The sequence below is a fragment of the Denticeps clupeoides genome, chromosome 15 (genome assembly GCF_900700375.1).
Source record: "Denticeps clupeoides chromosome 15, fDenClu1.1, whole genome shotgun sequence".
NCBI classification, from domain to species: domain Eukaryota; kingdom Metazoa; phylum Chordata; class Actinopteri; order Clupeiformes; family Denticipitidae; genus Denticeps; species Denticeps clupeoides.
This window is the reverse complement of record NC_041721.1, coordinates 15,241,355-15,265,538: the sequence shown is the minus strand read 5'-3', so window position 1 is coordinate 15,265,538 and position 24,184 is coordinate 15,241,355. Positions and strand designations below refer to the sequence as shown.

Here is a 24,184-nt window from a genome sequence, read left to right as displayed (position 1 = left end):
TGACACGTACCACCTACTTAAAGAGTCTCGCAGACCACGCAAACCCACTGCATATGGAGTAATGCACACTGTCACAGTAAAAACAGTTCAGGAATGTTATGAGGTGACTCCATTAATGATGAAGCTTAAGACTCTACACAAAGTATTTTTTGATAATAACTAATTACTATGTAATCACAAAGTGAAAGTGATTGTTTTCGTCATTTTGATAGAAAGGACGGTGACTCAACAAAATGTGTCCTCTGCTTTTAACCACTACCCTTCGTGAGCAGTGGGCAGCCATGACAGGGGCCCGGGGAGCAGCGTGTGGGGACGGTACCCTGATCAAGGGGACCTAAGTGGCACCTTGGTGGTTCGGGATTTGAACTCGCACACTTCAGTTATGAGTTCGCCTCCTTACCTACTAGGCCACCGCTGCCCCATTACATAGTAAGGCCTCACGGTGGTGTGGGGGTTAGGGATGTGGCGTCAGACCTCTGAAGTTGTGTGTTTGAATGCCAGCTCTGGCTTTGTGTGCTGCTCTCCTTGTGTCGGGTTCTTTCGGGTTCTCCGGTTTCTTAGGCATGGGTGAGTGTGTGTGCATCCAGCAGTGGGCTGGTGCCCAGCAGTAAATGTGATGGAATACTTGCAGCATATTTCGAAATTGTTCAAGTGTCAAAATAGCAGTGTTCATACATTACCAGTCAAAATTTGGATGAACCTACTCTGCAGTGGCTATGGAGACTGAGTTGGAGGCCATTTTGAAGAATCCAATGCAAGAAACGTATTTGTCGTATCAGGAGAAAGTGAAGGATGTTTGATGAATGAGTCGCCTCTTTTTACCTTCATGGCTGCTTTGTTCACTTTTGTCATCATCAAAATGAGTGAATGTTAAGAAAATGTTTAGCAAAAAACCTTCAGGACTTTTTAAAAACTGTCTCCGTTGTCTAACTTAAGGTGGTGGAAAGAAGCCAAGAGTGAGAAATGCTGCCATCACAGCAAAAGCTCCATGCTTTGGAGGGATGCAAATGTTTTGACTGGTAATGTAATGTTTCAGTTATCTGCAGGGTAGGTTGTGACTCACTCACTTTTTAACATACCAGAGTGTGCAACATTTGTGGTAACAGCAGGAAATTGAAAACTCGGAGACTTACGGTCATTGCAGAGTGGCCCTCCGAACGACGTCATGCTGCAGTCACAGCTGAACCCCTCCCACTGCTGAAGACAAACACCCTGATTGGAGCAGGAGTCTTCCTGACAGGTGGTACTGGGGCCTGGAGTAATGGGGTTGGACGAGAAAAAGAGGGCAGGAGATTTGAATCCACTTTCACCTCCTCAATGCCACATTCTTCACACCATATTTCATATTTACACCCAGAGCAGCACTGCATATAATAAGCTTGGACCAGTCAAATGCCTATACCATACCAATACGTGCCCACTCCAGTATATATGAAATCGACCCATGGCCTGTGACTCACAAATCGAACAGATTGAAGGGGAGGAAGACTCTTTTTCTACCCTACTGGTGTCCTCTCAGCGGAATATTTCTTTAGCTGGAGCTATATAGAGTAACAGTCATCCCATTATCCCTCACTGAACAATTCACAGTAAAAAAGTGCATGGGCATACGCTTACACATGACATTTATATAGTCATATAAAACTATGATATTAATGCAGAACGGGTTGACGAATGATCTTTCATGAAGCGTGACACCTGAATAGTCCAGATATAAAATAAAAATGAAGCCCCTTTCACAGTAGGTTGAAAGCTAATATCGATTATTATAAGGTAAGCGTTTCTTTTTCTTTTTCCTTGACATGTTTAAGGGAAGCGTTTCATTTATAGCTTTTCATTTATGTCTTTTTGCTGAATAAATGATGCTGATTATTTAAACAGCATGTGGGTCTTTCTGCTTTATAAGAGAGGAAGAAGTCTCTGACTATGGCTGGTTACTAAGGATACTGTGGCAATGCTGGTTTCGAGTTCATAGAAGCAGATGTGCAGTTAAATGGAATATGAAATCTGGGCTCTGACTAACACTATTATTTACTTTACAATAAAAAAAGGGAATGTTCCCCTTTGAAATGAACTGCATTCAACTTATGTATTTCCAACAAAACACAGCAGAGTTAAAAGAAAATTATTTGATCATGTAAGAATAATAATGTTTAATATGGATTCAATGCCAAATTACATTTTATCAATAAAATAATTTGTTACTTAAGGTGGTGGTAGTAGCCTAGTGGGTAATATTTACATTTACATTTACGGCATTTTTCAGACGCCCTTATCCAGAGCGACATACAATCAGTAGTTACAGGGACAGTCCCCCCCCGGAGGTTAAGTCTCTTGCTCACGGACACAATGGTAGTAAGTGGGATTTGAACCTGGGTCTTCTGGTTCATAGACGAGAGTCTTACCCACTAGTCCACTACCAACCCGACACACTCGCCTATGAACCAGGAGACCCAGGTTCAAATCCCTCTTACTACCATTGTGTCCCTGAGCAAGACACTTAACCCTAAGTCTCTCCTGGGGGGAACTGTCCCTGTAACTACTGATTGTAAGTCGCTCTGGATAAGGGTGTCTCATAAATGCCGTAAATGTAATGTAAATGTAATGAACTAAATATGTACTTTTTGAAATAATGCAAAGGAATTAGGGCAGCCTAAATAAAATGAATCATGTGGAACCAATGTCCATTATTCAATTAATTTCTTTTTTTTTGTGCATTCAACTAATGCTGTTTGTACTTCAGTACACAAATCATTGATGGTCACGCCAGTATCAAAGAACATCTTTATTTAGATGATTATATTAAATGTCCCCCAAGAATATATCTCCATCTAAAGAAAACATTGGATATTGGTTAAAAACGATGTGAATGAAAAAATGTTTACTTCAGAACAAATGACACAGGAAAATGTTCATATTTAAGGTAACCTGTATCTTGAAGAATCAGTCCTTTCTGTTCTGGAGATGAAGGCTCTCTGATAAGCATTTTGAAAGCACATTTCTTTTTCATATTTCTTTTTTTGGGGGGAGGTTATTTTCTCATGACCTGTGAATGATGTTTTTACCAGGTAAGTCAAATAAAGAAGGGGTGCTATAGCGTGTCAGTAATCATGGGAACGTTGTAGTATGTGGGTGATGGTGCATATGTATGCCTGTGTGAGATTCACTGTGCTTGTTTTCTTGTTTACGTGGGGGGTGTAGGGTGGAACTGCAGGTAAGGTGTGAAATATGAGCCTCGTTTTCTGCTGCTGCAACTGTTCTGCCGAAATAAATGCTGAGATGTGAGAGCTCGGTGGCACAGCGACAACACGCACACACAACTACACACTCAACCACTTACCACGCACTCTTACACAGTCGAAAGGCAGCCAATTATATGCAAATTGCATTTGAATGAGACTATATACTGTATATATAAATCTGTCACTGGTGGCGCAAGGGGCAAATTAGCTGTCGACAATTTTTACATTGCAGAGAGGCAGTGGCAGGTCCACCGATCTTGGTCGCTTTTATTACCAGAGGCAGCACTTTGGATACTGTGTACACATCGCACACAAGCTATTAACTATACGAGACTCACAACAAATCTATAGATGGGTATAGGCTACTATTGGTAGTACAACAAAGTGCAATATTGTGTACGTTCAAAACCAAACATTTCTCAACAGAATATAGACCATCTTTTTTGAAATCTTCATTAACAGCATGGTTTTAGTGGCATGCATTGACACAGGAGGGTCACACACAGGAAAAACAGGGCATTTAGCACATGCCTGAAAAAAAAAAAGTGTTGACAGGGGACTGGCTGTGTCTAAGTGGTCCGATAAATAAAAAAACAACAAAATGTAATAATATAAAAGCAAAACACAAAAGGCCTTGCCAGCACAACATCAAGGCTGAGAACTACTATCAAAACTACAAATACAAGCAGATGGTCTTCTGCTTGTATGGGTTCTCACTGTGGTGCTAGGAGTTGACAAAAAGTGGTTTTCACCAGTGGATTTTTTCCAGAGGGAGGGGTCAAGGGTGAAACTTCAAACAACAATGCATATCTATCTACCTTGCAAGTCAGCTTTCATCAATGCAACTTTTGTCAGCCAAAACAAAAGGAAAAAGCAAAATATATTAAAAAAAGATGTTAGTAAAAACACAGCAACGTCAGTGGTTACAGCAAATAAGAGGAGCGGTAAAATTGGACAGACAAAAACTTGTAGGCCTGGGCAAGAAACTAAATTCTACAATGATTTCTGTGATAGTGATATGAATCTGTTGCCATTTTAAAGCATCCAACTGGCTGCTGAAGCATCAATGCATCAATTCCGACAATGTGACATGAACAACCTTTTGGTTTTGTTGAAATGCCCAGGTCTACGTGTCCAAAGAAACAAAGGGAAAAAAGAACCAGAGGCCCAATCCCAATCCCAAATGACCCCCCTCCAAAATGACAATTTAACCTTGTCATAGTTGAATATTTTAAAAGGCTAATCCTAAAGTAGACGCTGAATCAATGTTCAAATTTAACAGCAACATCTGATTAGTCTGCATCATATATGTACAGTCTTATACAATGATTAGTTATTTTACACCAAGCTATTTACCTACAAAAACACAGTGAATAACACTTTGTCTTGGGGGTTCATTTGAGGTTGAGCACAAGGCATTGCAAAAGAATGTACAAGAAGCAATGAAGTGTGAAGATCTAAAGCATTAGTAGGGGCGGGGCGAATAAGATAGGTATGCCGAACCTAAAAAAAACCCCTCATAGCCAACTTTCGAGCTGCTCTCACCTTCGCAGCCTCGCTCAACTTGTCCGGTGGTGGCTAATGCGTCTGACAGGAGGTCTGGCAGGCGGCCATTCAGATCCACCGAGGCCAGGCAGCCTTGGAAGCCCTCTTTGGAGTGCACTAGTTTGGGCAGGTCCTTGTACATGTCCTTAGCCACACCCCCAATGTAAAGGTCACCTTAAAATGTGAAGAAAGCATCTTAAAACAATGCAGTTGGGTTGTAGTTTTACTACAATAAGTTATTTTAGTAACTGCCAAATGAGTACAGAATATAGACCTAAGGCCTAGCTCTACACTGCCCATATCATGAAGCCTTGGATTCAGGAATCATTTGGGATGATGATGTGTAGGCAGCATTAATCAGAATTTTCAACAGGATATCTATATCTACAATTTTAACATGAGAACAGATACATTTACAAACCCCAACTCATAGTAACAAGGTCTTATGGGAAAAAAAGTTATTCCAGATTATGTAATTGGAAGATACCTTTCAAATCCAGGTTCTTGGCTCCCATTGTGGTCTGTGTGGTTATCTTGGTATCTATCTTGACTGTATGAAGGTTGTTGGTGTCTCGCGATATAATTACATTGTGCCAGTGATTGTCATTTAGGGGTGTGTTGGAGTTGCCCTTGATCAGGTGAGCTCCATTTCCCAGGTCCGATACATAGTGCAGATACCTATGTGGGGCAGAGTGCAGCAACAGCAAAAATGCTTCATTCATATTTATGCAGAAAATGGCATACACAGCAGAGTCAAAGTCAACAGAGGTTTAACTTTGCACCACCTGTCACAATTCACTTCAACGTTTTTCGTCATGACTGAATGGGCTTATTCCATTATAATTCTTAATTCATATGGGACACAAATAAAACTTAGGCTTTCCTGGAGAGCAGTAGCATAAATAATGTACATCAACATAAATCACTGACCCTGATTAGGAACTATTTCTAATGATTTGATTTCTAATCAGTCAATTGTCAAACCAATTACAAGCAAATACATAACCTAACAAAACAAATGATTTTTAATGTGTCACAGGGTTTTTAACAGTCACAGTTCATTAAAAAAATCTGATATCCTCATAAGTAATATAATTAATTTCAGTAAAGTACTGCAGATGACTTTTATTTATTAAAACATGCCCATGCAAGACCAGCCTGTCATTCGAGATAAAATGTTAATAAGACCATGTCTCATATGCATTAGAAAGAGAGAACAGGATTTCATCTGTATTTTATTTGACTGTGTTTTCAGCCCTTGTTACAGTATCATTTGTTGTGTTGCATTCATCAGGTCATGAAGGCATTGTGTCCCACTGCACCAATTGTTCTATGAAATAAATAATGTTTCTGAAATGAAATTATTGATGGTTCAGTATCTGAAGCCCAAACAAAAATTGGCTGATGAGAGAAGATGAGTGGAGAATTGAATGCACAGACCACACATTGTCAAAAGGGTATGAAACAAATTGCTTTCAATGAACCCCATAATTGTCAAACATGAAGATCACAACTGTGAAGCTGAGTTCTCCTGGTCAGCATTAAGCAACGTGGTGAGGGCCAAAATGAGGCCCAGGAAACTTACAATCCACCGTGACAGATGGCTGACACAAGATGTGCTTGATACAACAATTGCACATCTCTCAAATCTGGACTTTGTGGAAGAATGGCATAAAGTAAGCCTTTGTTTAAAAATAGGTCCAACAAATCCTGGTTAGACTTTAGCAGAAGGCTTGTGGGAGGATCTGAGGGCACGTGGAGGAAACCCAAAATCTTTAGTTACGAAAGACTTGTTTGACGCACGTTCTGGAAATACTATTTCAGTTCCAGCGGGGTGCAATCTACTTGTCATTTGCACTGTAGTTAGAAATTTAAAATGTGCACAGATTGGACTATGACTAAGCTAACACTATAACATTAAACTAGACCACTTAAAGAATTTAGACCACTATAGACCACTTAAAGAAGAAGAAAACAGGAAGTAAAACTTTGGTCCTTTTCTCTTACTTGCTCTCTTACATCTTTAGTTACAATGTAATGCAATTTTACATCTGAGATCCATACAATGATCAATGTTCCTATCAATTCTTATTACAGATTCAGCGAGGAAATGCAAGATAATCTAATAATAGCAGAACGGGTTTTAATGAGGTCAGAAGAAATGTAATTACACTTCCTCAAATTAAAATTCTTTATTTATTATCTTTTTTTTTTAAAGTTGACCCAGGAATTCATTGATGAAAGCTATAACAATCACATCCTGCTCAGTATACTGGAGTGTAATGTTTACCTACTGATACTTATCTGATTTAATGCTTAATAAAAATGCAAGCTTGGCTTGGTGTTATTTGGTAACTGCCAGTGTACGTATCTTTTTTTACCTTTTTACACAAATGATTTGCCATGCATTAGCATGTGATTATTTTTTTTTCTAGGACATACCCTTTGACAAGCTCAACCACGATGAAATCGTTGCCATCTCCACGGTTGTACAGGATGAGCCCGTCAGGAGAGGTGGTCTTAAACTGCAGGAACAGGTGCATGGAGTAGTAGGCCTGCAGCGTGGGCAGCGTCACGTAGCTGGATCTCGACTTGAAGGTCACCGGGTCGGCTACGATGCTTTTGTAGCCAATCATGGCGTTAAGCTCACAGTAGTCAATGTCCCCATTCTTGCACAAGTCAATGTAGGACATGCCATTGAAGGTCAGCCCTTGCAGATGGCCAATGAAGTTGGAGGGCACTGCGGGCATATAGCGCTTCTCTGTGAGGATACCTGTCTCCACGTTATGGAACTCCAGTTGGGTGTGGTCACCTGCCATTTGACCTAATGTGTAGTTTCACAGGATTAAAGGAAAAAAAGAGGAGGATCGAATGAAAGCAAGTTAACATTTGTGTTATCGTAGGCCATGTAGTGGACTTACAAAATCTTAAAATAGAAACTTGACATTTCAAATTTTCCATGTGCTATCCCTTGAAAAATTTTCCATGAATGTTAAAATTTTGTTAACAGACAAGTCATACAGACAAACTCTGTAAACGGCAGAGTTATTTACAGCAACTGGTTACCTTCAGAGGGCTGCAGGTCATCCACAGCCAGCTTCAGACTCTTCCCTCTCCTGGCCACACGCACTGTATGCCACTCATTATCATTAAGGCTCTGTCCCGCAAAGATGGTCTCTGGACCCTTACCTACAACATGTCCCCAGACATTAATTAACAATGTATGCACAGACACATAGACAGACAGTTAGACAGACAGAAAAAAGTCAAGCCATAGAAAGAACATGATGGAAAGCCAAAGATAGATCAATAAAAACAGTAAAAGTTCATTTTTTTTGCTGCAGCAATCACACATTTGATTCTAATGTTAATGCCAGCCTGCTTATGATCTATGCCATTATCCTGAAATGTAAAGAATGCTACTTCTTTGGGCATATGGCACTTTTGACATAATGATTGTGTATGTATGTAATAGTTTAGCTGAGACAGACAGATTATTTGAAATGACTATCAGGGATATTCAAAATCTGCTGATAATGTAGTTTACTCACAAACAGCTGGCACAAAATGTATCCGGCTGGCATGAAACAGTCGGTAAATGGCCACAGAACATCACTGTCGAAATGACAACAACTTCTCCCATGCTCCATTACTGCCACCAGATGGCGACAGCCAGCCAACATTTTTGCTCCTCTCAGCAGGGGGGAGCTGGCCCGGGTTCGTTTGAATCAAGCGACACCGCGGCACCACACATTCATATCACGTTTCCCTCAAGCATATTCAAAAACCTACCGACTGTAAACTCCATCTGAGAAAGCAATTTCTCGCCTGTGGGGCCACCAGCCTAGTCCTTGCACATGTGCAGTTCTGGCCCTGAAGCCACAAGAAGAAGCTCAAGGATTACAGTTTGGGCTTTGAGCCTGAATCAGGGAACGAGAAGAGTGCAAGGCGAGAGAACACAGGCGAAAGGGTTGGAGAGGGAGGAAGGCAAGGGGGGGAACAGCGTAAGTGTCGTAGGGCCGACACATTCTGCTTAGTCGCTGTTTTGTCCCCCCGGCCACGCTGCTCCAGGGAGAGCTAAGAGGGCGGGATGTCATTGTCAGAGCAGCCTGCTGCCCATCTCACTCGATAACAGGTAAAAAAGAGGCGCCATTAAAGAGCTGCCAGGCTCTCTATTGATTTCCCATTCGTCCTCACTCTCAATTACTATGAATCCAGATGGGCCATGAGTCAGCGGCCAGGTCTTTAAAATGAATCCATAGCTCCACCTGGAGGACGGAACGCTCGATTTTCGCTTTGTGCATCTTCGCACATCTCGACTAGCCACAACACCGAGACTGAATGCCTTTTAAAGTCATTGTAGGTGCAGAATTTAGGTGTCGGCAGGGGATCAGTAGGGAGGAGAAGACACTGAGCGGAGACCTCGAGGTGCCAATGTTGCACAGAAACAGGGCTCAGAAATAAAAGCACGACGCCTGTCTGGGGCAGAAACGGGCCAGTTTCCATGGCGCTGGAAGAGGAAAAAAGAGAAGATCAGAGTGTCCATTCTGTCTTGCCGTGGCATATCTTTTGCTGAGACACAGAGGGCAACATTAAGGAAGACAGCGGTTGTCAAAGACTGCCTGGAACACGCTGACAGGACAGGGCAGGCAGGCCCCGAGAGCAAAAAAACCAAACCCAAACAAAAAAAAGTGGAGACTTGCTCATTTTATCACAGGGCTGCTTTTGATATTTTACAGATTAAACAAACATTTTGATAAATTCATTGCAAAAAAAAAAAAGTAGTATTAAGGAGACATAAATTCATTTCACATCTCAAATTATGGACAGATCACAACACAATTAGTACTTTTTTCTTAAATTTGCATGTGCAAAAACATACAGTCTGCTCCATAAACCGGTGACCCTGTCCAGCTAATTCAAATGGATCAACCACCACTTACAGCAAATGCCATCTTGCACCAGGGGCAAAAATGAATTTCCCTAGAATGCAAGCACTGCGTTTAAAAAAACCCCAAATGTGTTCATGAACGCACAAATCGGAAAAAAAGGCCCTGAGCTTTGAGTGACCCTGTCAGGTTTCCAAATATGTAACCTTCATTCATGTTGCCACTCAGGGCAGATTAGGCACCCGTGAGTCGACGTGACAGGCCTCTCTTAGTGACACACGCTGTCAGCCTGAAGGAGGCTGGAGCCTCTAATTGGTGCGGGCTTGTCCTGCTTGTCACTGCCACGGCACAAAACACAAACCCACATGCACGCGCACATACACACCAGGCGTCCGGAAAGGTCTGGAGAATGAAGAGCGGGAAATAAATTAAAACGTTCCACGCAGCACAGTAATCAAAGCCAATGATGCTTCAGCATGTAATTAACTGGTTTTTATATATATAGCGTGGTGTATAAACACTACAGGCATTATATTTTCACCATTTCCTTTTGAATCCTTTTCTTTTCTGACAATTAAGCCAGACCACACTAGGCTAAGCACAACATGCTATGCTAAGACATGCTGTTTTATGAAACCGAGCTGTGCTATTGATAGCATAATGCTAATTACTAACATAACACAATGTTTTATATTTGCTCATTATAATCAAAACAAAAATAGTTTAAGACGTATATTTATACTTAACTACATATACCCTCTGCTGAGAAAAACAAAAGAAAAACATATGACCAGCAAGAGCTAATAAAGCTAAATTTGATTGTGGACAAGCTAAGACCAGCTAACAAGAATATACCATTAAACCATTAAATCATTAAATAATGGTTTTATAAAAACAAGCAGCTGCGTTGGAAGCTGGCAGCCCATCACGGTGTTCTTCCTGAACTAATATAATTTAGCATTTGTTTCAGGAAACACAAAAACACTTTAAAGTGTTACCACGCATAGCTTAAGTCACAAGGCCATGAGATTTCATTTATCAATCGATTTGATCAATTGAGGGTGAAGGTGAATCAGCATCATGAAAAGTCAATTTTTCCAATATTTTTGTGAATACTTTAATAAGGTCATATATATATATATATATTCACAAAAATATAGGAAAAATCGACTTTTCATGATGCTGTCATGATGAGAATATAAAAAAAAATTATATATATATATATATAATTTTTTTTTATATTCTCACAAAGAACCAACAATATCCTGAAACATTGGCTGGGTTTTTACAGTTGCATTCGTCATTCGTCACGTCATGGGCATCCTACATGCCTACTTGCACTAGTGGATCGATTTCCCACCCACTCGCGATACAGAAATACTGCTCCTCTGCGCCCCCATAGCCAACTCCAACATCGAGTACAAAGTACAAATTAAAGTACGTCCACATTTATGACGAACGTTTGTCAATGCTACTCCCTGGCACTGCCACCTATGTTTTGGATCCAATGCATTGGCGCGCATATTTTGCATCAACATATTTTTGCTGTCTACGCAATTAATGATTTCGACATATCGCCCCAGCCCTAATCTTAAACGGGTTAAGCTGGTCAGACTGGTAGGTGGTCTTAGCATGTTGGTCAAACATGAAAGTCGATGCTGATCAAACTAGCGGGTTAGCCAGCCTGTCCTGGTCATGCTGTTTTTATTGGAGCAGGAGTGGCAGACAAAGAAGAAAATAATCGAAGATTCAAAAGCACCAGGATTGGAGAACACAACAGCAAGGCTGCTAAAACTTTGTGAATAAAACATCTGGCTTTTTCTCAGAACCAACTCCTTGTCCTTGAAATACCAACAGGGCTTTTAAGGCTAATCAGATGTACAAAGCAAATCAAATTTTGGTGGCTGCAGCCGTCTTCTGCGTTGTCGCGAGGGCAAAACCTCAACTACCAGAGGACAGCACACATGAAAGACGCAGGGCCGGAGCTGCCGTGGGGAAGCAAGGAGCGGGAATTAGAGTCGGTGTTGTTGTGGGCGATGTTAAAAGATAAACTCTCGACGGGGGGGGAGACGCTCACGAGCAGCGTTTCCACTCCTGACGTGTTTATTACACGGGGGCCTCCTACCCGTCAAAGCGGTAGGTGAGAACGTTCGCTGTCTGTGACTGAGTGCAGAACGGGTTCTTCTTGTCAAATGTGTGTGCGCGGCGTTTCTCCTGTGCTTTCTGAAGTGCCTCGAATCCTCTGGCCGTCCCAGGGCTTCCAGCTCTGCTCACATGGAATAGCCTGGCGGTAATTATCTCTCACGATTTCATGCTGTGCCGGCTGCTGTCTGACTGAGTGAGGGATGTGGAGGAAACCTGAAAAGGCCCTGCCTGTGTGCAGAATGGGAATAGAGTTCCGTGTCCAGCTGAGGGTTTGGATAAGAACGAAACTGGGCTGTACTTTAATGGTGCCGAGGTGTAGACGCAATAATCCACGATGTCCAGTCACATCCAGTCACTATTCTAGTGATTATGTTCTACTTATATATATATATATTTTTTTTTAGAAATCATAAATAACGTATCAAGTTCTTTATTTTAATATGCACCAGAGGCATGAATCACAGATTAAAACCCCACTTTCTAATCAGGCAAAAGGTATGGTGCGCTATTACCGAACATCCCCTACTAGTGCCAATAAAACACAGCTCTGAAGTTTTAAGAGCTGACTGCGTTTTCAGAATGCATTAAGATGAACGCGATATCTCGGTTTCTCACCGTCAAGTTGCCACTATCGTCAACTTTCGTTTCATTGAAGTGGGAGACGTCGCTTGCCTTTGAACCATATGCTAACGTCATAACCCACACACTCATATAACTGCAATCACAGCACTGGAAACACATAAAATGGAAATCAGAGCAGTTGGTGGGATTTCTGGGGTTCTGAAATGCAGATAGATAGACCGGCATTTCATTCATGGGCCCAAAACTTAACTGCCATTCTTTGGAATGAAAGGAGTGGGGTCAGAGCCCAGTCGAGTGGCACAAGAACAAAGTGGCCTTTTCTGCCCAGAACTGAGCAGCACTGAGGCTCCACTTGGGCCAGTGCCACCGCCATTGGACTGGCATCCTGCAGAGGGCACATAATTATATGCCCATCTGCTCCATCGGACACGAATTAGAGCTGAGAGAGGACATTGAGCAGAGGCGTGTGATATGTATCTCCTTTTGGAGAAATAAATCGGAACGTTTTAACGCTCCCTGCACAGGAGGATAAAGGAGGCTTTTGCCGGGAACCGCAGATAAAGCGGCGCGTGTGTGTGTGTGTGTGTGTGTGTGTGTGGGGGGGGCGGCTGTTCGTGCACTAGTGTGCACGAGCACGCGCCGTATGAGACACAATGCCTCTCCTTCGCACGCTCTCCCTGGATGCGGCTTGGTCTCCCTCCCTGAGAGCTCTGCTGTCCTCCTGCGCTATTTGCATTACAAATGACACACCAACAACACCGTTGCATATTTATATGTGAGGAGAGTGCTGGTAAATGGCAACGCTGCTGCATATTTATAGGGAAGGTTGTCGTATCGAAACGAGGCTCTTTTCAATTCACACGAATCTCTGATTTCTGAGGGGGGGTGGATTGTTACAAGCACGTCTAAGTGTCTTCTACTTGTCACGCACTTCAGTCTTGCCTCTAAAGATGGCGGCACGGTATTATTATATCATCGCTTCTAAGTTTGCACTTAAAATGTGGAGGTTTTATACGAACCTGGACCAGGCTCTGTGCGTCACAAAAAAAAGGGACGGTAAAAAGAAACCAAAATGCTCGCCGTTCGTCGCCGCGAGAATGAGCACATGCTAGAGTGCGAGTGGGAATTATAAAAAAAAAAAGGGAGCGGTGAGCATTTGGCTGACGAGTCAGAGGGCCCGCTTCCGGACCAAGACGTTGGGCAGCAGCGGGGGTGGGCGCTTGAGATGCCCCTTGAGGAAGCTCAGCTGTGCTCCACTTCGGGTTTTCTCATCAGGTTTACACGGTTCGCTGCGTGATTGTCAAATTAGCCCATGCATCCGGTCCAAAATGTAACGTACAGCACGGCCTCTGCAATTCTGTCTGTTGTGCTTGTACGTTACCATATAATAAGAGTAGGGCTGTTTACCTCCTGTAAGGTTCTGACCTGTGACACGGATGTGAAATTCTTCATAGCCAGAGACAATACCTTCATAAAGATGGAGTTGGAGATTTAGGGTTTTACGGCTGCCGAGATGACAACAGACGTGTCTTTTTTTCAGGTGTGAGGAGAGTGGAAATCTCTCATATGACACATTTCACAGCATTTTGGGGTGTATCATCTGAATCAACTGTTCGAATAACCATAAAATGTTATTGTCATATAAATTATAGAAAGCTTTAGTCTTTAATAATTCATCAAGATTAATTTGTTGCTAAATGTGCAATTATGTAGTTAAAATATTTTATCAACTGACAGCGCTTAAATAAAAGATCATCAACTCTCCTGGTTCCGCTGATGGCTTAAAAGGGTTCACTTACAGAAACTTTAATTGAACACAATGGTTCTTGGCTGAGGCAGGAATGAGGGCAGCACCTATTCTCCTTGAGCCCGAGCGCGGGATGACAGTGGGGGAATGAAGAAACGGATGCATGACACAAACAAACGCAGAGCTCTGTGAAACCTGGGCGCTGTCACCGAGAGATCTGAGAGTAATGGAAAGCTGCGCCTAGCACAAAATTTATATACAATCCACCGAGACCTGCAGAGTTGCTGAACCTCTTTCTTTTTCCTCATGCACGCACACACACACACACACACACACACACACCTCCTCATCTCTGTTCTGTCTCCCTGCAGAGGAAACGGAAGAGAAACCAAGACAGTCGATCTAAGCTGAGAGGGGATTTTCTCTGAGGAACTGTTGTGCATTACGGCTATTGGAAATGAGGAGAAGGTTGGAGGATGCTCCGGCAGTAGGTGACATAATCGCCTCACTTCATTTCCCAGTCACCTCCGTTTTTTCACACCCTTCTGTAAAATGGCTGCCGCCGAACCCTGCAAACACACTGCCCGCAGAGGAGGAGAAAAAGAAAGAAAAAAAAAACGTGCGGCCAAGTGCACCTGTCCGATATTTCACAAGCCATCAAGCCCCCAGCTGACCATAAAGACTCGCTGGAGATAAATGCACTCGCATAACACACACCACGCTCCGAACATGCACACACACTCGCACACACACAAAAGAGCCTATCAAAAGTCCATTTAGCAAAATTACTCCACATCAGTGAAGCTCACAGAGCAGAGAGAGAGAGAAAGGGCGAGAGAGAGAGAGAGAGAGAGAGAGAGAGAAGAAGTCACTTACTGGTGGTACAGTTAATCCTGATACAGTCTAGATGGGGAAGAACAGACAAGATGTAAATTCAACCTTCAAGGTTAAAACTGCAGACATCCACCAAATAGCATAGTGTCCACATTACTGGGGACGGACACGCTGACGTGGTGTGGATGGAAAGACTCCCCTCATTTAACTATCATCCCTCAAGTTGCCTATCCTCCCACACATACCCCTCAAATCATAAATGAGTAAAAGACTTAAAAATGACCATAGTGACATTGGTTCGTACTGACAGGTTCAATGGTGATGCCCAGAGTCATCGAGGAGTCACCATCTGCTGAATATTTAAAGCTAATTGGTTAATTTTCTCTTTATCACCAAACGGAGGTGGAAGAGAGGTAGAAAGAGAGGAGGGAAGTGAACAGAGAGGAGGCTTTCCATTGGCTGGTCTGGTTCCATGACATGCCTCAGATTGTCTAGATTATTGCCTCTTTTAAAAAAACGAAAAGGTATGTTTTTCATCCGAATTTAGCAGGTCCGTTTTCTGAGGCACATTCAGAACAGAGCACCAGAACGTAGTCCACACTGAAGCTCAGCCCCATGAGAGATGAACTGAATCCAGTTTAGTTTCCTTTATTGCTCAAAGAGTTGTCTGATGTGAACGACTGCTGGCTTCCATTTCAACTGCAACGAGCTCACCACCGTCTCAGTGTGAAATGTGTATTCAGTGTTTAAAACGACTGTGACTGCTTCTCTTTTTTTTATCTACAGCACTCCCAATGATTCCAAATTCCAAATATATTCTGAAAATGAATAACCTTTTTGCCTAAAATCAGCAATTACCTTATTTCCTGTGACCTTTATTATTTATACCTCAGCTACTCCCCATCATACGCCGTGATTGGTTGACAGGCATTTGGCGAATGTTGACATTTCACCATATCAGCACTCAGACCAGCATCACTTCAAATATCATTCTGCCTTATTTACCTTGTGTTACGGGTCACCAGGTAAGAGGTTCCTGCTTACCTGACTAGTAAGTGAATTCTAGTGCAATGGCAATGGTGCCGCTAGAAAATATGTGTGACCTATGAAAAATATACTATTCTTAATGTTAATAAAGATTTCTCAGCACTTGGACCCGAGAATTGTCTTCTTTTCTCCCCCATGTACAACGGGCCCCTGGTGCTTTACTGACGTCGGAATTTTCTTTGCGGAAGTAATTGTCACACTACATAAGTATTTTTGACCTTTTGAAGGTCATTAATTTATGCTTATATTTTTAGCCTCTGAAGCCTATGTAGTAAATACATAGTAAATAAATGGCTACAATGTAACTCAATGCTAGCTTGCTGTTCAGTCCCCGTGATTTTGTCTTGTTTTTATGCGCCTCTACCTCTGGAGAACACAGTCACATTTTTTTTTTTGGGCTCTTGCTGCATGTTGTGGAGTGCGGTGCAAAAGAATTCTGGAAGCATCCAGACTCTGGCTGTCTGTCTCTCCCTCTGTATCTCCCATGGGGCTGAAGCCCTGTCGCGTGTCGTCAACCGCAGCAGAAACGTGGTTGCAAACAGCCAGACAGTCACACGTGGGACACCCTTCCAGGGAATGCAGCTTTCACATGGGTGTGTGTGTGAGTGTGTTTGTGTGAAAGTGCATCTGTTTGCAGAGGAAAAGGTGAACATTTGAGAAGAAGAGTATACCCTTGTATGAGTAAGCGGGGGCAAGTGAAATGAAGCTTGTGCTGGGGGGGTCGCTGAGGGTTTGGCTTCAAAAAGGACTATTCTTCCATCTGCAGAATGCCCATTGCCTGCCATGCTTCAAAGGCTATACACTGAGGGGTTCGGGCTGGGAGTGGGGCAGAGATCAGGTTCTGGGTGGGTGGAGTGGATGAGGAGAAGGGCAAAGGGATGTTCAGTCTGCATTCCCCTGGGTGAGAGGAGCCCCAGTGGGCTGGTCTGGGAGTGAGCAAGGGGGCTGCAGGCTCAGGCCGTTGAAGGGCTCTACACCTTCCCCTTCCATTTCACTCACAAGGCCAGTCGGAGCTGTATATGTGTGAAAAAGCCGAGATTTCAAAGGAATATACAGCCAAATAAAGGTGGTCTCTTCATCGGTGTAATAGAGATTTGGGAAATTCCTTACATGCAGCGTTCAAACTGACTGGACCTGATTGGACAGCCTTAAACAAGCTGCAGGAAGCTGGAGTAGACTACATGGGCCAGGCCCAGGTGACCTTGTTTACCTAGGTTGACGGTGAGGCGCACCCTCCCCCCATCCAGCTCCAGCCGCAGCGTGTCTGCGGAGTTGCGGGAGGTGGTGGCCATTAGAAGGCCATAGGCTCGTTGGGAGCGGAAACGCAGCGTCACGTCCTCGGCCTCTGTGTGCATCACCACAGGCAGCTGGATCTTCATGAACTTGCTGCCGTCGTAGCTGAGGATAGTGGCGTCTGTGGAGGCAAAGAGAGCAAGAGAGCATTTAGAAATAAAACCAGCCCGCAAGATGAACACAGAAAACAAAAACTTCATAGTTCATAAAAAGGCAACTCGTTTTGGTAAGTTCAGACTACACAACTTTCAAAGCTGTCACGTCGCTGTACAGTACACAGCACACCATGTTCAGTGTGTGTTATCTGGTATACAATCTCCAAACCCCGACCCTGTCAATGTCATGGAAAGATACCAAGAAGTGACCTAGCCGGCCAGTCAATAGACAACCGACAAAAACCAGTTCCACGAGTAAAAGAAAACGTCAAGGTTCATGCTCTCCACCATGCTTTGTTGCTGAAGACTCAATGGAGTTCCATGTTCTGCGCTCTAAATGCCCTCTAAATGAACCTCAAAATCTGGCTGAAAAATGTGTAGCGTGACCTGGTCATTGCAGATCAATACAAAGTCAGTATGATTGATTATCTATGATGAGTTATGTCTTCCATGATAACATGGACCATCACCAGAGGAATTTCTAATGATTGTAAACACAACGTATATTGAGGTATGACCTTCAGTAACCACATTTTGGAGTGACATCTTAATGTTTTCTCAGCACCATCATTTAAGTTGGCCTGAATAGAAGGAAAACAAACGCTCTGTAGACAGAAAGCAAATCAGAGGGTAACACTCAAGACTGAAAGTCCCTTTCACTCGTAGCAGCCCTTTAGTGCTCCCACTGCTCTATAACTGGCACTCTGTAACAACCATCCATAATGTCAGCGCCTTCCCCGAGTTCACCACCCGTCCAACAAAACAACCCCATTAAACAGCCCACAACACGGGTCACAACTCATCTCCTCATCTGCATCATCCTCATTTCTAATTTACCAGTTCAATTTCGGGCCGATTCATTTTCTGCGGCCTGTCTGAGGAGACGGGGACCGGAGCTATGGTTAACGGGCCTTCTCCTGACGGCGCCGGGAACAACAGAGCAGGCAGACATCAAACACATCGCAACCTCACCCCACACTGAGACCCAGGGGGGCCCGGAATGCTAATCAGCTCGATGCTGTGCGGCAGAGGTGAATTCGTGGAGCATCTGGCCTGCAGGGCGGGGCATTGTATAAAGTGAGACGGTGATCTGTGAAGACATTTATCTGCAGCCTGCAAAAGCAACTGTGACATGAGAGCCACAGGCATGCATCTATTAGGGTGTTGTTTCTAACACCCTCCTTCCTCCCCCCAGATCTGCCTATGCCCTAGTCCTGTGATACCGATGCCTTTTTCGTTGACTTTGCCGCGTCCGGTTTCTGCGTGGTGCCTAACTCGGCCTCCGAGCGAAGGCTGGTGGAACCACAAAGGGAAATGCAGAAATACAGGCGCACTGTTGTGAATACTAATCAGAGTGTCTGCTTAGGACCAGGTACCTTGGGGAAGATCCAGACTCGCACATGGACTTCGACAGGAACAGCAAAACGGTTAAATGTCAAAGAATGACATTTCAGAAAATTCAAATGTGCGTTCATTGATGTTTATCCCAGTTAATGCAGATTCTAACATATACATATACACCGAGAAACATGTATACAGGGTGTGGCCAGGCACCCCGACCATAAATCTTCCACCAAGCAGGTGAAGAATCATAATCAATTACAAATATGATTTGACTTACTCTTTACTTCACAGTCATGAATTGTTCAGCCTAAATCAGTACGTGCTGTTGTTAAGGACGAGGGCGATTTTTAAAAAGAAACGTAATGCACTGAACGTCCCGAAAGTTGTTCCAAAATCTTGAATACAGTTTTCTTTTTTCAATCACTCTTTTATTCTCTGTTTCATTATTTCCCCATTCCAAAGCTTGACTCAGAAATTGTGGTTTGACAGAAAAACCTCCTTACACAGCTTGCTGTCTACAAGGTGTTACAATTGTACTTAACCACAAGAAAAAAACAGACCCATGTTAAAAAAAAATACTTGAAAGTCATAATTCTGTATTTTTCTTTTCCAAGGGCATTTCATTTTGGGTTCAAAGATATACAAAAGCATCCACCCCCAGTGTGAAATGGGGTTAAATGCATTGTTCTGGGGCACAACAGAGGTTGTTACTGAGGTGATGCCGGCACCTACAGCCCTGCGGTGCTGGCTCAGCGTCCGTGTTAAACCAGAAACACACTCACTCCAACAGGCTCATGTTACAACAGCCCAATGAAGCAATACAGCCCAACTTCGAAGTCATCACATGTTGCGTGACTCTTCTGTAATGCTATAACCTATACTTACCCTTCTATTAAAGATATTAATGTAGACAATGTATCCTGTATACAGTCTTTGCCAAACTTGTGTTAATGAGCAGCTCCCTGAAATTATCTCAGCAGGCCCTGAAATTGGGATTACGTTAAATTTTTATGGCAAAGATGGACTTTGCAATTAATTTGATAAATTCTTTAAACATTCTGGAGTATATGCAAAGTGCAATAATAAAATCAGAAGTGGCACGCTTTGTGAAAACCTTTGGCCATGTGCATATAATGCATAGTGCAATATTACGTTCCAGGAGTCTCCTGCATATTGATAGCGGCGCCCTGATGCCCGTAAATGGAATAAAATGTGAAAAAAGCAAACAAAAGCATGCATGTGATATAGTACTGTGTGCATCAGAGAAGCGCGAACATGATGGAATGAGAGAAAGAAGGACAGAACATGATTGGAAAGATCATCCTGATTGGATTGAAACAAGTCTTTGGACATTGCGTCAGAAACTCCCAACTAGTCCACCAAGTGAAATGGCCATTGACTATGAGTACAAATAATGGGTTTATGGGGCAGTGGGGGCCTAGCGTTTAAGGAAGCGGCCCAGTAATAAGAAGGTTGTCGCTTCGAATCCGGAGTAGCCAAGGTGCCACTGAGGTGCCTCTGAGCAAAGCACCGTCCCCACACACATTTCGTTGTGTCACCATGTGCTGTGCTGCAGTGTATCCCAATGACAATCACTTCACTTTCACTTTATTAAATGACTGGTTGAGAGGTTTGGAGCACAGTGCTGCATAGTGCTGCACTTAGCACCAGTTTGCAAATAGTGCCCTTAGTTAGAAACCTAAAAATGGACGCCTCTTACAGCTAAAAAAAAAACAAAAAAACATGCTTCTCTGAAATTAATTCAGCGATTTCACAAATTTGCCAGAACTGTACGCCAAAACTGTCAAAATCAACCATGCACAAACATTAAAAGGACCTGCACGCTTACAGCTCTCTGACACAGAAAGAGAGGGGGAGAGAAAAAGTGAGACCAGAGCGAGGCCTGCAGGTAAAAAAAAGGAGTGTACATAGCTGATCACTTGCTCCATCTGTCTCCCCATCTGCTCCTTCTTTAATTTACCATTAGCTCCACTCCAAGACTTGAAGAAAGCTCGATGGCACGCGCTCACATGCGCGTACACGTGGAAGAATAGGCACAAAGGGATGACGTGCCCACACGCATGCATTCCCGCTGTCACTCGCGATGATCCCGTCTTGCTGGAACGTCATGGCGTAGGACGGGAGCGCGAAGCGCAAATCTTGGCAGGCCCTCGTATGTTCGCGCTGCGGCGCCCAGGGCGCAACATGCTAACCTGCGAATGCTGGGAGACTCAGGACCTCAGCACGCCAGGGGGATTAGGGAAATGTATGTTCAACAACCATGATAAACAGAGTAAGTGGGCTCAAAGGCGTCCTACGTTGTTTCGTTTTCTGCTTGTGGTGCTGCTTCGGCCCCCCTGTGCAGCATAACCCCACCAAACGCTTTTACTTGCCCAAATGACTGAGTTAGCCATTAATTTTGGAGGTAACATCACCGCGAATGCTCGACCAGCTGTAATTGGCCGAGGGTGGTTGGCGCAATAAAAACGGGGCTTCTCGTGGTGGATTAACATCCTGGGTTTGATTGCATCTACTGTGTACCAACACTCACAAAATGGCTCCTCTGTGCGTCTCATTCCGCTGATTTACACAGGACATAAACCATGGGATGAAACTGTTCATTACAGCCATGCAGTGCCTAGCTCCAGCCCCAATAACACGTCCTGCTTTTCTTTTTTTTTTTGCAGATTTATGCCAATTTGGAAGAGAGAGATTAAGTAAATTAAGTGAATTTATTTATCCTTATCATCATATTAAGCTGCACCTATGACACCGCTTCTCTGGCCTGTGGGGTTTAATTACAGGAATAAATAGTATTTAATCTATTTATGGCCTGTTAATTATATGCCAGTCATCGCTAGAACTAAGGACAGAAATAGATCCCTCTTAAAAATCATCACCACCACCACTCGGACCTCATTTGCCAAAACCAGCCTCGCCGGTGGCAATCGTGGCAATAAAGACCACGGTCATTGTGAAGCTAATTAGCCCAGATCATTTCCATAATTTCATTGCGACGGCTGCCACAATGCAAATATAATTGATTGTATGTTTGTATGCTAGAACAAGGCCAACGTTCTGCTGGGGATTACAGGGTCCAGATAACTACCTCGCGCTTGAAGGGGACGCTTTCACATTTTGGCAATTAGCCCAAGCTCGAGCGTAAGTTCGTGCGATCAGCAAAGGCATGGATGAAAGATGAGGTGACTCTGCAGACCAACTCCATTTCTGCTGCTCTGATGATGAAAGACTTTATCACAGACTTGACAGAACTTGTCTAAAAAATATCTCTTAAAATATATGTAAGCTGTGGAACGAAAACAGAATTATGGTGCCAACAGCGAACGTCACCTTCGCAATTTTGCAGTGGAGGTTCATTTCGTTTTGCACAAACACAGCAGACCTTCCTTTGTTCTCAGTAACCTTTGATCACACAGCTTGCCATGTTATCCTCTAGTGTGAGATGAATAGTGTTCCTGTGAATGTAGCATCCACTGAAAAGCTCAGCCTGTCAGTGACTGAAGCTATTAATATTGCGTAAGGGGATCAGACGTTTTCACACCAAGAAGGCACCAATGACGGCAATGGGATTGTTCCTTCTGTGGCTCCCTTTTACCTATCCTAGCGTGGAAAGAGGTGACCAACATACAGATACACAGAAAAGACACAGGTCTTTTTCCACTTATTTCTTAATTGATAGACTTGTGTTTATGTAAAATTTCATATATTCTTTATATTATTCAATCAAATACTGACATTTGAATCAAAAGTTGAATTGTCACTGAAAACCTTTATTACGATTATTAACTGAAATTGGTAAATAATGATATTTTAAATAATTATGAGCAGGATGAAATAGGAGGGTTGAGTCCACAGCAGTGCTTCTCCTTGCTTGGAGAGATTTGGTTGAGCTGATCATCTAATATGCAGCTCATCAAGTGTGCTGCTGTTGAATTGTAAAAAATAATGGACATGAAATGTGGCCTCGTGCTGTATATCTATGGGGTTAATGTTGTAAAAGCATAGTTATAAAGCCAATTAAATGTATTTTGTTAATGCTTCATGAACGTATTGCATAATAGTCAATTTATAAAATTATCATGTTTTTTTAAACCTTAACTATTAAATGAAGATAAATGAACATAAAACATATTCCCCATTACAATTGAAATGAACTCATTCCTTTTTACTTATAAAAGCATAAGAATTAAATGATAAAAACAATTGACCTTTGTCACAAAATTCTAAATTTCTGCAATCCACTAGAATCTTTGGGTGAATAACAATTTCAGTGGAAAATGAGAGATAATTAAAGTAACACAAGTGTATAAGCACCAACAGCAGGACCCACCTCGTTCACAGGAGCGACCCAGGTAGCCGGTACCGGTGCAGTCGCAGACATAGCGGTTCCAGCCCTCCCGGCACATCCCGCTGTTCAGGCAGGGGTTGCTCAGGCACTGTTTGGGTGCCTCTTTCGAACATGATGGCTTCACCCCCACTGCCCGTTGGGTCTCAGCCATGCGCCTGATGTCCTTGCTCTGTCCGTCCATGAATAGGTCCCGCACACAGCCAACATAGCCGTAGTTGAGCAGGGCCGTCCACACCTCGGTGGGGAAGACCAGTCCAGCCCGGTCCTCTGGTAAGCCACCCAGGTAAAGGTGGTCATCCAGATCCAGAATCTCACTGTCCCCGGGGGCCGTGTAGGCAGTACGGACAGAATTTACAGAAATGGTACCTGCAGCGACAAGGAAGTTGAAAACAGAGAAAAAGTATCATCTCACAAATCAAATCAAAATAATATTAGAGACAGGAAATGGAATATAGTGGGTTATTTAGCTGCCCATTTCTCAGACAGAGTTGACAAGATTTCATAATGCAGGATTAATCAAATCTTTTCCAAAAGCGGGAAGCCACGGATGACAAGAAGCATGCCCTGATTTCCACAAACAAATGCAATGTCCATCCTTTAATTTATCTGAAGGGTGATTAAATTACCCTTCCAAATTGTCCCACTACACTAAGCACTCTCTATCTCTTTCATGCGCTCAAAAGCACCCACACTGTTTCCTACTGACTGGCCACAAACCCGCGTTTATAAAGCTTCGGAGTGATTCTGCATTTTCCCCTCTATAACATTATTCACACCCTGAAGGCGGTAACAAAAGGAAAGCCATTACTCCGATGATTGGGGAGAGTGCATGGCGGGATTAGCACAGAAAGCCTGCCATGAACAGATCCTGTTTATTAGTGTCCGATGTGGAGTGTGCGAAAATTCAATAGAAAAAAGCAGTACTCCTAATAAAAGCTAAGCGATGTTTTGCTGTTCCCGGCCCTGCAACTCTCGCTTTCAGGCACAAACAA

The 24,184-nt window shown here is 43.1% G+C and overlaps 1 protein-coding gene across 25 annotated transcripts in view; it reads right to left on the bottom strand.

The window, feature by feature from the left end:
* nrxn1a (neurexin 1a) overlaps positions 1 to 24,184 on the bottom strand; it is a 118,570-nt gene that overhangs the window by 37,152 nt on the left and 57,234 nt on the right. For 9 of the 25 annotated variants that reach the window (XM_028955405.1, XM_028955421.1, XM_028955404.1 and 6 more), the window contains 9 exons: positions 23,175 to 23,558; positions 17,242 to 17,445; positions 15,027 to 15,053; positions 7,854 to 7,976; positions 7,230 to 7,611; positions 5,275 to 5,465; positions 4,788 to 4,961; positions 4,061 to 4,087; positions 1,134 to 1,253 (listed from right to left, as the gene is read on the bottom strand). In XM_028955405.1, coding sequence (XP_028811238.1) covers positions 1,134 to 1,253; positions 4,061 to 4,087; positions 4,788 to 4,961; positions 5,275 to 5,465; positions 7,230 to 7,611; positions 7,854 to 7,976; positions 15,027 to 15,053; positions 17,242 to 17,445; positions 23,175 to 23,558 — 1,632 coding nt within the window. The remainder of the gene's footprint in view (positions 1 to 1,133; positions 1,254 to 4,060; positions 4,088 to 4,787; positions 4,962 to 5,274; positions 5,466 to 7,229; positions 7,612 to 7,853; positions 7,977 to 15,026; positions 15,054 to 17,241; positions 17,446 to 23,174; positions 23,559 to 24,184) is intronic. The other 16 variants (XM_028955422.1, XM_028955423.1, XM_028955410.1 and 13 more) reach the window with 3 other exon arrangements.